The sequence below is a fragment of the Nyctereutes procyonoides genome, unplaced genomic scaffold, assembly GCF_905146905.1.
Source record: "Nyctereutes procyonoides isolate TBG_1078 unplaced genomic scaffold, NYPRO_anot_genome, whole genome shotgun sequence".
Classification (NCBI taxonomy): Eukaryota; Metazoa; Chordata; class Mammalia; order Carnivora; family Canidae; genus Nyctereutes; species Nyctereutes procyonoides.
The window spans coordinates 24,603,976-24,617,797 of record NW_026575135.1 but is presented as its reverse complement, the minus strand read 5'-3'; the positions used below and the strand labels follow the sequence as shown (position 1 = coordinate 24,617,797).

At 39.7% G+C, this 13,822-nt stretch overlaps 1 protein-coding gene across 1 annotated transcript in view; it reads right to left on the bottom strand.

Moving 5' to 3' along the window:
• Positions 1–13,212, bottom strand: part of RIGI (RNA sensor RIG-I) — a 38,012-nt gene extending 24,800 nt beyond the window's left edge. The window contains exons 1-6 of the mRNA XM_055301777.1: positions 10,462–13,212; positions 8,842–8,976; positions 3,946–4,127; positions 2,812–2,959; positions 1,563–1,676; positions 40–138 (exon numbers count right to left, since the gene is read on the bottom strand). Coding sequence (XP_055157752.1) covers positions 40–138; positions 1,563–1,676; positions 2,812–2,959; positions 3,946–4,127; positions 8,842–8,976; positions 10,462–10,567 — 784 coding nt within the window. The 5' untranslated portion in view covers positions 10,568–13,212. The remainder of the gene's footprint in view (positions 1–39; positions 139–1,562; positions 1,677–2,811; positions 2,960–3,945; positions 4,128–8,841; positions 8,977–10,461) is intronic.
• Positions 13,213–13,822: the final 610 nt, after the last annotated feature.

The following is a 13,822-nucleotide window of genomic DNA, read 5'->3' as shown; positions in this document are numbered from 1 at the left end:
CCAGAAACAAACCACTGTAGGTAGTAGCAATCAACTTACCAGTAGGAGCACATATTATTGTATTTTTTCCTTCCTTAGCAGGCAAAGCAAGTTCTAGTTGGTAATTTCTTGGCTTCAGTGGGGTGCAAGTAGAAGCAACTTATGTAATACAAAAGGAACAAAATTACCAAATAGTTACTGCTCTCAGGAATCAAGAAGAGCTATCTATCATCAAACAGACTGAAACTGACTTTAGCAAAAAGGCCTCATTTAAGAAAATTTAGAATCCTTGTCTCTTGTTAACCATTCCAGCTTCTGCATTGATATGAAGTCCAAAATTCTCCCTCAATGACAAAAGTACCAATGGCAAGAATTCTTTCAAAAAAGCCACAAAGATTTCTTTCTTAAATAATCTTGGAAGTCTAGTAAGGAGAAACTAAAGCAAGGATGGCCTAATTCAGGGCAAAACAGATGGCCACTGGTTAAAAGGAAATGCTATGTGGAACAAAACAACAAATCCCTCCTAGATCTCTGAAAAGCAATAAACTGTAAACACTGAATTTTCAAACCAATCTCTTACTGAAGAGCAACCATGCTTTATAATTCTTCAGGTTCTCACATGGTATCTTCTCTCAATAGGACCAGAAGTTTCAAAAAATAACCAGAGGCTTTTTCTCACTAACATAAGCATATAGAATGTTACTGCTAGAAAAGACCTTAGAAATCATCTATTGACTCCAACCTATTTTAAAGAAAAGGAAAATTTCTAAAAGGTTAAGTGAGTTCACTAAGGTCCTTTACATGTCAGAAAAATTTAAAGCAACTTACATTCAGTGATTTTACTCTGAAATAACAAAATACTTGTATCATTTGACTGCAGAAGTAATTCTTCTGCAAAAATGACATTTCTTCTGCAAAATCCTGGGGTCCTGGGATTTCTTCTCATACTACTCAGAATATTTTCCCTGATGTCCTTATGTAAATAATATTTTACTGTGGCTCATTATGCAACTTTCTGGTCTCTCATGAAAAAATGCTTCTAGAAACAGAAGGTGGGCCTTATAACTAAGTATAGAGTACCTTTATGTAAATTAGAAAAAAGGAGAGCCTCTGGGAGGATACAGATTCTTGGTGCACTGTTTGGATCTCAGACTCAGCTAGGCACATTTGTGCAGTATACAAACATCAATAACTTACACTGCAGCCCTGGGATAGTAAGGAGAGTGAGCAAGCAACTCACAAATAGAAGTATTTCTTTGGAGAGCAGGGCTGGTTTTGGATTTCACAGACACTAAGCTTCTGGGAGGACTCTTTTTGCGTTTGCATTTTCAATGTAGACACGCACAGATGTTCTTAGTGATGAAAGAAAATAAGGCTGACAACAGCTTTGTAAGAGAGAGTAATATTTATAATTACAGAAAAAATATTTTAATATAAATTATCTTTTCTTTTAAAAAAAATGATCTTTTCTTACTTTTCCTTAAAAAACTTCTCATAACACTGTGACTCTTGGCACTGCAAGATGTGTCCCCACACAAAAAAACCTGAAGAACATCGTTATGGAAAAGAACATTGCTGGGTACCTGAAGGTGTACATGGGTCCTGACTAAGATTCTGGCATTCTGGTTCTTCCTTATAGAAAATCTGTACTTCGGAAGTTTCTATTTCATCATCCTCAAGAACTTTCGGTTCAGCATCTGTATGAAACGAAAAAACATCTTAGACTCTTCATCTAATCTGATGATTTTCTCGACAGCGCCAAGTCCTACAAAGAGGTTATAATACTAAAATTTTCAACTTCCATTCAGATTTCTTACAACTACTCCCTTCACCTTCTAAAACAATTAAAAGAATCTTTTTGAGGGATTCCTGGGTGGTGCAGTGGTTTAGCACCTGCCTTTGGCCCACGGTGCGATCCTGGAGACCCGGGATCAAATCCCACGTTGGGCTCCCAGTGCATGGGGGCCTGCTTCTCCCTCTGCCTCTCTCTCTCTCTCTGTGTGTGTGTGTGACTATCATAAATAAATAAATAAAAATTAAAAAAAAAAGAATCTTTTTGAGTGTGATGTCTCCATGTGGAGCCTGAACTCCAATGTCATTGAGGCCTTTATTATTCAAAGTGTGGAACAAGGGCCAGCAATTTCCAGAACTTGTTAGAAATGCAGGCTCTTGTATCTCTGAGTCAGAATCTGGATTTTAACAAAATCTCCAGGTGATTCTCATGCACAGTAAAGAAGCACCACTTAGCAGACAATTATGGCTTCCATTCCTGACCTAACCCAAGAAATCAGATGTGTATTTATACAGACATTGTCTAGAACAACTTGTGATCTAAAGAAGCTTAGGAAAAGCCAAGACCAGACATTTGGATTACCAAACTCAGACTTTAAAAAACAATGCTCTGAGCAGATGTTAGCTTCAGAAAACCACATGATGGTACAGGTATCCTGAAGTTCGAACCTTTTACTCTAGAATTTTAAAGCTACTTCTCCGAAGATCTAAACCCAGAGAGTGAGCTCAGATTCTTCCTTCCCCAAATCCTTTGGGCTAGAGGGCTAATTCTGGGTGAAAGCAATTTGCCCTGGTCCACCTTAAGGGTTATTTACAACTGAATTACTTCTGTAGGCAAGTTGCCACTTGTCTCCCAGAACTCAAATTTCATGCTGCTCTCTCACTAGAGATGTAGCCATGGGTCTCTGAAGGGCAAAATCCCTCTGACACTGAGTGAAAGACAGGTGGGAATGGAAGAGACCCTAAGTAGAACTATGAAAAAGGTAGACCATGTTTTCAGACCCTCCCAACCCTTCAGAGCTCTTCCCTGGAATATACTACCTTTGTCCACAATCCACAGTTGACTGAACTTGCTCTCTTCTGTCTCCAAAGCAAGTTTCAAAGTTTTGGGCCAGTTTTCCTTGTCTGATCTGAGAAGGCATTCAACCATTTTCTCCGCACCTGCCATCAGTCCCTTGTTGGAACAAATCTGAGCAAGACAACTGCAGTTGATCAATCAATCATTTCAAAAGTTTTCCTTTTATGACTTTACTGAAGAAATACCAATTCCAGCACTATCTGATTTAAAATCATTCAATCCTCCTATGGTTCAATAGGTCTTATTCATGATCATTTTTGCCCCATCCAACACAGTGTCTTTTAAGACCCTCTTTCTTTTGTCTTTGTCTTTACACCTGGCATCGCTATGTCAAGCCAGGTGTTCTCAAGTCCTCTGAGATATTGTATCTATCATCAGCAGCAATATTAAGAAACAATCCATTTGACAACCATTCAAAATATGGGTATGTTGGCATAGATATTTGGAAGAATATAACAAAATATTAACAATTTTTTTTCAGGGTAGTGGGACCTACATGATTTTTATTATTAATCATAATAACTAAAATTTATTGAGAATTTATTATTATGTGTCAGGCATATGTAAGCACTTTACATATGTCATCATATGTCATCTCATTTAATCCCCATAAAAATATCATGTTAATAAGGTACTATTATTATTTCCATTTTACACATGAAGAAATAGGTTTAAAAAAACTAACTTGCTTAAGATCTTACCACTAGCAAACGGTTGAACTAGGATTCTTACAAAATTTGTGTCCAGAGCCTGTAGGCTTAACCACTAGAATCTATAGCTTTTGTTTTATTTGCTAAACTGTTCAACTTTATTTAAATTTGCAAAGATATTATTCACAAAAGTAATAATTTTAACTAAAAATAGGACAAACCTGAAAAAAACTTGTGACATTAAAAATTACTTGATTCACAACCAAAAATACTATTATAGGTAATTATGCCTTAGTTTTGAAGACTTCTGTGGATTTCAATGATATTTCTCAAGTCAAAATCAGTGGAGAAAACCGAAAACATTTCCTATGTTCAAATAACTTCCCCCCAATTTAGTATTTTATATTAATTATAATTATATTAAATATATTAATCTAATTAAATTACCTGTATAATTTCTTCACATTCCTGACTAATTAAACATTCAGATATTTTAGGAAGAATATCATTTGGATTAACTGTAGTTTTAAATTCTGGTTGTAAACGCTTTAAAAGCAATCTATACTCCTCTAGACTTTCAATTTTTTGGAAATTCCAACTTTCAATTGCTTCATAAAGTCCAGAATAACCTGGAAAGAAGAAGAAAATGGGGGCTTTTATAAAACCAACTAAAAGACATTTCAAGATTATTATCATAGAAATCATGTTTGAATGTATAGTTAAGAGAACTCAAAAGAGATCTATAAATCACCTCAATAATTAATGATCTTCCAAAAAGAAAATTCAACATTCATTATAGGCACCCAACATTTTAGGTCCTCTAACAACATTTATCACCTCTTGGGAGAAAGTACTCGGATAACGTGAAGTCTTACTTTTGGTCTTAGTATAAAATTCTCCTTCCAAAGTGCACCATGGACTTTACCTACCACCTCTGACTTGTCTTCCAGTGAGTTGAATCATTATGCAATTTTTTAAAAAAGATTATATTTATTTATTCATGAGAGACACACACAGAGAGAGGCAGAGACATAGGCAGAGGGAGAAGCAGGCTCCATGTGGGGAGCCTGATGCAGGACTTGATCCCAGGACCCTGGGATCACAACTTGAGCCAAAGGTGATAGCCACTGAGCCACCCAGGTGTCCCAAATCATCATGCAATTATTAAGTAACTTCCCAATGCAAGACAGCAAAGCTGGCAAAAGGAAATATAAATCTTAATTCCTGACCCTGAGGAACTTAACCTTCTATGTTACTCCCAGAAAAGGATATTAAGTATAATGGGAAACTTAAGGTGGAAAAACAATTATTTCCACCTTTAATAATTCAAGAATGCTTCCATCTAAGGTTCTCAAACAAAATCACTAGATTTGTCTGACTATAAAGCCCACACTCTTTTCATTTGGCTACAAAGAACCTAACAAAATGAACACATGGGAACCCAGTATGCAATTTAACAACTAGAATTTCCCAACACTTTTGTGGGAGTGTGCCTTTTCCCTACCCTTCTACCTCCCTGCAAAGAGACTACTACCTTGTATTTCATATGTTATTCTCTTCATTTTTTTAATAGTTGCATGGCATACATTTGATTCCTTCAACAATCTGTGTTCTGGGGCACCTGGGTAGCTCAGTTGGTTAGGTGTCTAGCTTTGGCTCAGGTCATGATCTCAAGGTCCTGAGATGGCATCAGGCTCCCTTCTCAGAGGGGAGTCGGCTTCTCCCTCTGCCTCTGCCCCGCCCCCCTTGTTCAACCATGCTCTCTTTCAAATTAAAAAAAAAAAAAAAACTTTTTTAAAATAAAGGCTTTAAAAAAATCTGTTTAGTTTGACTTGTTTAGAATTTCATAATTAGGGATCCCTGGGTGGCGCAGCGGTTTGGCGCCTGCCTTTGGCCCAGGGCGCGATCCTGGAGACCTGGGATCGAATCCCACATCGGGCTCCCGGTGCATGGAGCCTGCTTCTCCCTCTGCCTGTGTCTCTGCCTCTCTCTCTCTCTCTGTGACTATCATAAAAAAAAAAAAATTTCATAATTTTATCCTACTGAATGTAATTTTCTCTGCTTTTTATAGAGTTTAATATTACATTTCAAAGCTTCACCTGTGTTGTCATCTGTAGCTGTGTTCATACATTTTCACTGCAGTATAGTGGACCATCATGTGACTATTACAGAATTTTATCATCCGTTTTCTTCTTGAAGGACATTGGGTTGCTTCCAGTTTTGTTTGCTTGCTTTAGTTATTACAATTATTCTATGAATATTTTTGTATATGCATGATGGAATATATGCATAAGAGTTTTTCTAGGTCACATACTTAAGAATGAAACTGTTCTACAGGGGGATATTGAAGATAATTGAACTATATATGATGCCAAATTGTTTTTCAAAATACTTGTATTAATTTATACTCTATATAGTGACAGTTACGATTTCCCATGATTAAATATTCTCTTCAAGCCCTAGCATTGTTGGACTTCCTAAGTTTTGCTATCTAGTAGTTAATAAAATGCTATTTTATAGAGTTCCTAAAGTCACAATTCCCTAATTGCTATTTGGGCTAAGAATCTCTCCATGTTTATTAACCTTTCCTTATTTACCATTCTTTATAATGTCAGTTCACACTTTTGCCCTGTAGTTGTATTCTTTCTTTTTCTAACTGACTTTAAAGCTTTTTAACATATTCTAGATATAATCATCTTGGTAATTATATATTTTGCAAATATCCTCTCCCAGTTTGTATCTTGTTTTTTCACTTTCGTGTGTTTTGACATATTTTTAATTTTAATGTCATCAAACATATCAATTTGTCTTTTATGGATAATGCTTTAATGTCTTGTTTCATAAATCCTGTCATACCTCTAAGGTCATAAATTATTATTCTATATTCTTTTCTAAAATTGTTAAATTTTTGCCTTTTTAGAATTACATCTTTAATTCTTATGAATTCATTTCATGTGTGTGAATGCAATGAGCTAAGAAATACAAATTTATTTTACATGGATATGTAATTTAGGGTTTTTTTTTTTTAACATTATCCTGTTTATAATGGCCCACTGCAATGTTTCTTTAAAGATTTTATTTATTGGGCAGCCCGGGAGGCTCAGCGGTTTAGCACCGCCTTCAGCCCAGGGCCTGATCCTGGAGACCCAGGATCCAGTCCCCTGTCGGGCTCCCTGCATGGAGCCTGCTTCTCCCTCTGCCTGTGTCTCTGCCTCTCTCTCTCTCTCTCTCTCTCTCTCCCTCTCTCTCTCCGTGTCTCTCATGAATAAATAAATAAAATCTTTTTTTTATTTATTAAAAAAATTTTTTTATTTATTAAAAAAAAAGATTTTATTTATTTATTCATGAGAGACACGGAGAGAGGGGGGGGGGTGGGGCAAAGACACAGGCAGAGGAAGAAGCAGGTTCCCTGTGGGGAGACCCAAGCAGAACTTGATCCCTGCACCAGGATCATGCCCTGAGTCACCCAGGCATCCTGGCCCACTGCAATTTATTAAAAACCCCTCTATTCCTAAGGATTTTCCTTTCCCAGTTATCTCAAATATATCAGGTTTTCATTTATATATGAGTTTAATTGAAGGCTCTCCATTCTATTTCAATGGTCAGTTGGCAGATGCCAGTACCAATGTTACACATTGAGAGATGTTACACTGTCTCAATGCCTATGGCTCTATAATAAATCTTGCTACCTAGAAGGGGAAGCCTCAGCCTACTTAATTCTTCTTAGGAATGTCCTGACTATTCTTGGATCTTAATTTTTCCATTTCCATTTTAGAATCATTTATAAATTTCTCAAGCACATGAAAAAGCATATAGGATTTTTATTAAAATTATATTGAATATAGAAATCAATGTTGGGAGAGCAGATATTTTTATGATATTAAGTCTTTCTCTCCGTGTGCATGGGTATGTATTTCCACTTAGATAGGACTTCTTTAATATTTTTCAATAACATTTTATAATTTTCTCCATTCAGAATTGACACATCTTTTGCTAGGTTTTTCCTTAATACATTTCTTCCTGCAAGGAGCCTGCTTCTCCTTCTGCCTGTGTCTCTGCCTCTCTCTCTCTCTCTGAATAAATAAATCTTTAAAAAAAATTCCCCATATAAATAAAATCATATGGTATTTGTCTTTCTCTGACTTATTTCACTTAGCATTATACCCTCTAGATCCATCCATGCTGTTGCAAATGGCAAGATCTCATTCTTTTTTATGGCTGAGTAATATTCCATTATATATATATATGTATATATATATATACATATACATATATATATATATATGTTTCCATAACTTGATTATTGTAAATAACACTGCAATAGACATAGGGTTCCTGTATCCCTTTAAATTAGTATTTTCAGGGATCCCTGGGTGGCGCAGCAGTTTGGCGCCTGCCTTTGGCCCAGGGCGCGATCCTGGAGACCCGGGATCGAATCCCACATCGGGCTCCCGGTGCATGGAGCCTGCTTCTCCCTCTGCCTATGTCTCTGCCTCTCTCTCTCTCTCTCTCTCTCTCTGTGTAACTATCATAAATAAATAAAAATTTAAAAAAATAAATAGATTAGTATTTTCATTCTCTTTCAATAAATACCCAGTAGTGGAATTATGGGACCATATGATAATTTTATTTTTAATATTTGGAGAAACTCCATACTGTTTTCCACAGTGGCTGCATTAGTTTGCATTTCCACCAACAGTGCATTAGGATTCTTTTTTCTGCACATCCTCACCAACATTTATTATTTCTTGTGCTTTTGATTTTGGCCATTCTGACAGGTGTGAGGTGACATCTCATTATGGTTCTCATTTTCTTTTCTTTTCTTTTTTTTTCATTTTCATTTCCCTGATAGTTAGTGATGCTGAGCATCTTTCCACGTGTCTGTTGGTCTTCTTCGGAAAAATGTCTATTCGTGTCTTCTGCCCTTTTTTTTGGGGGGGGGGTTAGCCAAACTTTTTATTTAGTATTCTGTAGTTGCTTAGCATTCTGCCGATTTTTTAATCAGATTGTTTGACTTTGGGGCAGCCCCAGCGGTTTAGCACCACCTTCAGTCCAGGGCCTGATCCTGGAAACCCGGAACTGAGTCCCACATCAGGCATACTTTTTGTATACTGATCTTATATCCAATAAGCTTGTTAAACTCTCCCAACAATCTGTCTGCAGATTCCTTTGGATATTTCAGGTAGGCAAATTATGTCATGACTGAAAGTAATCTTTACATTGCCTCAGATTAAGCAACATGAAGCACATGAGGATAGCTCAAAATTAATAGCATTTCACTCTTACCGCATTCTGAAACAGTCAGGTAATATCCTGATTTATGAGTAAGAAGAATGAACTAACCTGCATGACCAAGGGCATCCAAAAAGCCACGGAACCAGCCTTCTTCTTGGAGCTCCAATAGGTACTTAAGAAAAAGTGAGGCAGCCTCCATCGTGCCTTTATTGTTCTTCTCAGCCTGAATATACTGCACCTCATCTACAAATATAAGAGTGGCTCATCAAACTGCAGAACCACTAATCACTGAAGAAAAAAAAAAAAACCTTAAAAGGGTTGTCAGATTTTCTCAAATAGGGATGGCAAGGGACACCTGGGTGGCTCAGCAGTTGAACGTCTGCCTTCAGCTCAGGGCATGATCCCGGGATCTGGGCTGGGGATCAAGTCCCACATCCGGCTCCCTGCAAGGAGCCTGCTTCTTCCTCTGCCTATGTCTCTACCTCTCTCTCTCATGAATAAATAAAATCTTAAAAAAAAAAAAATGGGGATGGCGATTGTAACAAATCCCAGCAATGGAAGGAACTGCAAGAAGGCAGCAAAGTCTCTGTTCAGGCAGATGATGCCCATTCTTCATCAACCTACCTTCCTTCCACCCTGCATCCTCTCTAGAAATTTCTTCTAGTTTGGTGGGAAGTCTGGGAACATATTCTAGGGCAATCCTTTAAAAAGAGAGTTTCTTAACAATGTGTGGAAAAAGTATACCCACAATAAAGGAGATGGGACCACTCCATGGCATCTTTAATTACACCAGACTCAGAAAGCAGAGTTAGAAATACTTTCATGGTCCTCTTTCCAGGTTTTTGCTTAGACAGTATGAAATATGGGAGAAAAAGCAAGAGGAGCTAAAAAAACACAAGGCCGGGGAACAGAAAACTATCCACCAAACTGCTGGTGGTCACATGACTTTGTACACTAACTCCATGTCTGGGGCAATGACCAAATGGTTGCCTTCACATGTCCTGCCACTTGATATTTCCGCACTTGGAGCCTGAAAACGAGTGACCAGATCCCCCTTTCTCCTTTCAGCTCCTTCCAGGCGTCACCTCCTTTTTTCTCTTTCCTCAAAGCCTATGTTCCTCTCCAGTGCAGTGCATCTGGATTCAAATTAACAAAGATCTATCATCAGGAGTCTCCAAAATCTAGACAGACAGAAACACCTGAAATGAAGCCGGCAGCCATTCAGTCCAGAGTCTCTTACCCCTGGCAAGCTTCCAGTAATTCCTAAGTGCAAAGAAGACTCCGCAAGAGTCACTGTCAATTACCTTGAAGCATTTTGCAATCATTTACATACTCAGCAGTCTCCACCCCCACAAAATCTTGGGCTGCAAAGTATTTTAAAGAGGGGCCTACATCTTACTCCTGAATCTCTACTGTCACTACAAAGCTGAAGACACGGTAGACATTAAGCATTAGAGAAAGAAAAATGGACAATGGTTTGTTTCCCCCTCCTTGAAGCTAAATAGAGGTGCACACCTACACAAGTCATTTCCCTTCTCTGGAGCTGTTTCTCCATCTGGACCCCTAAAGGCTCCTCAGACTGTCCTGGCGAACTCCAGGCTACACTCCTGAGGATCCTGCCTCAACATCCGCGTTCCTCGCATGCTACTTGTGTTGATTAAAAGGGGAGAACAGAGTCCTGAGTGGTTTCCTTGCTCCGAGGGGCAGGCGTCCCTGGGGACCACTCACCATCCTTAAACCAGGGGGCCATGTAGCTCAGGATGTAGGCAGGGTCCAGAGTCTTGATGACATAGTCCCGGAAGGCGTGCAGGTTTCGCCGCTCCTCGGCCGTCATTCTGCAGCTCAGCTCCCGGGGACGTCCGCACCTCGCCGGCGCTCACTCCCTTAAATGCCTGTGCGGGGCTTGCAGGGATCTTGGGCAGCGGACGCAGACCCAGCGCTGAGAGGCGGGGCCGCCGCCGGGGAACCCCAACTGCGGATGGGAAATCGAAAGCGCAACTGGCGGCCGCGGGCCAGGGTGCTGGGGTGCGCTGCCGCTGCCCCGCCTCCCGGGCCAACCGCACTCTTCCCGAGCTTTCGTTTCCCGTCCTCCGAGTGCCTGGCTTGCCAATCTGGAGGCGCCCGCGACCGGGTCCCTCTGGGTCCTCCGGAAGGACCGAGGACAACACCCCCCCCCCGGGAACTTTTCTGATTATCATTTTGGGTTTTTTCCCCCCATTTTGCTTTTATAGCAAAGTTTAGATTCAATAAAATGCGCAAATTTTAAGTGTACGATTCCATGAGTTTTGAAAAATGTATATGGGTGGTAACTGCTTCCCCCAGGGCGTGTAGGTCCTATGGTAAGTGAATGTTTAACTCCACAGAAACCTGCCACCCGTTTTCAAAAACAGACGTACCATTTTGCATTCCTAGCGTAGACGAAGAGATCCAGTAGATCTACATTGGTCAATTTGCCATCATTGTCTATCATTGTGGTTTTGACTTTAACTCCTCGAACAGTTAACGTGAGCATATTTGCATGTGTTTATTGGCCATTCATCTTCTTTTGTGAGGCATTTGTTCCCATCTTTTTGCCTGATTGTGTTTCCTTTATATTATAGATTTACAAGTTATTTATTCTGGAGATGAGCCCATTGTCGAACGCATGTATCCCACCCAAATACCTTCTCCCAGACTGTGACTTACCATTTCATTTTCTTTAAAGTGTCTTTCAAGCAAATATGAAATGATACAAAGAAAGCAAATAGGGTCCGAGACAGAAAATAATGGAGGTTGGAAAAAACTATTTTAATACAGTGGTAAAGGCATATATATCTCTGGGTATGTCACATTTCAGCTGAGTCCTTAAAAATGGGGGAGGAATTAACTATTCAAAAAAGGAAGAGAGGGATTCCACGCAGGGGGATAGAGAAAACAAATGAATCAAAGAAAAAAAAGGTGAACAAGGGATAAATGGCATGTAGTGTTGCTGCATTGGTAAACAGGGCCTTGTAAGGCAAGGGATCAAGTACAATAGGAACACATAGCAGGACTTTAAGGAATAATTTGATCACATTTTTAGAAAACACTTGCCCCCTGGCTCCTATGCAGAACAAGTGTATCAATGAGAGGAGACTCAAGTAAGAGATGATGGGATCACAGATAAGGACAGTAGACATGGAGAGTGTAAGAAATGAAAGGTTTCAGATATACTTTAACAATAGGAGTGAGCGGCAGTGGAAAGGAAGGGGGGAGGGGAATCAAACCTACATTCCAGGCATCTGGTTTGAGCAACTAGAAGAATGGTAGCACCATGACTAAAATGGAGAAGACAGGTTTACAGCTTAGTCTAGTCCAGCGTGGCAGACAGACATAATACATGAGTAAGTTCAAGGAGAAATAAAGCCAGATAAGAGAATAAAGAGTCGTGAGAGTTGCTTGTATCAGATGAGCTAATGAGGGAGACCTAAATGAAGTGAGAGAGCAGGTCATTTGGGTGAAAAAGCATTCTACTAAACAAAGTGCAAAGGAGGAGAAGGGGAAAGGAGGAGGAGAGGAAAGAAAAGGAAAGGGAAAGTAAAAAGGAAAGGAAAAGGAAAGGGAAAGTAAAGGGAAAAGGAAAGGGGAAAGGAGAGGAAAAGGGAAAGAGCACAAAAAACCCAGGAGTGAACCAGGCCTGAGAAAGTAAAAGAGGTGAGCGGAGTTGCTAGAGTGAAGTGGTCTGAGAGGAGGAGAAGTGGCCAAGGCAGTTCACATACAGTCTGACAGACCACAGGACGACAACTTTGGCTTTGGATTTTATATTAAATATGACAGGGAACCATTGTAGGATTTTGAGAGGAAGTAGAAGATCTGTTTTTAAAGGAGCACTGTGGTTGACTGGAAGAAAACAAGCTTCAGGGGAACAGGTTGGATGCCGAGCAACCAGGTAAGAAATTGGGACCAGCACCAGAGAGCTGATGGCATCTTGGATCAAGAACAAACCTGTAGAAGTGAAGTTGCAGGATATATAATTCTAAAATCACACAATTTGGTGATGAACTGGATGTAGGACATGTGAGAAAGAATAATTCCTGTTTAGCCTGAGCAGCTGCATGAATGGTGGTGCCATCACTAACGTGGACACTGGAAGATAGATGGGCAGGCTTGGAGGAGAAAAATCAAGAACCTGCTTGCTTGCCTGCTGAGAATGATCCACAGGCAGGGCTTCTCACACATGAATGCCCACATAGGTCTTTTAAAGTGCAGATTCTGACCTTGTAGGTCTGAGACTCTGCATTTCTAACAAGCTGACACTGATGTGATGCTGATGCTGCTGGTCCACAGACCTTGTTCTAAGTAGCAAAGTAACTAAAAAAAACATGAGATAAAAGAAAAATGGAGGATACTTCAAAAATCAGTATTTCTACTAAAGTGGGATAAGTGAAATCCTGAGCACACGTGGAGGGAATGACCTAGAACAGTGGTTCTTTTTTTTTTTTTTAATTTTTATTTATTTATGATAGTCACACACAGAGAGGGAGAGAGAGGCAGAGACACAGGCAGAGGGAGAAGCAGGCTCCATGCACCAGGAGCCCGGCATGGGGTTCAATTCCGGGTCTCCAGGATCGCGCCCTGGGCCAAAGGCAGGCGCTAAACTGCTGCGCCACCCAGGGATCCTAGAACAGTGGTTCTCAAACTGTAGTTTGTAGGCCAGTGGCATCAGAACCACTTGGAAACCCGTTAGAAGAGCAAATTCTTGGCATCACAGATGTTCTGAATCAGAAAACTGTGGGTGTGGGCCTCAGCAATCTGTTTTAACAAAACTTACAAACGACACTGATGCATACAAAAGTGTGAGAACTAAAGGCCTAGAGAAAGAGAGCTTCATCCATTGATGGAACAAAGATGGATTCTATGGTAGGTTGAACGCAAACATTACAATTCTTTACCTTTCCTAGTATTTACACCTCTTGCTAGAGAGGTATTTTGGTAAACAGGGTTGCTTACCCAAACTTTGTGCTGGCCAGAACTGCCCAGCCCTATGGAAAGCATGTGATAGAGACAAGTGGGAAGGGTGAGGTATGAAATATATCCATTGTACCAATGAGCCAGAACACTAGAGAAACTC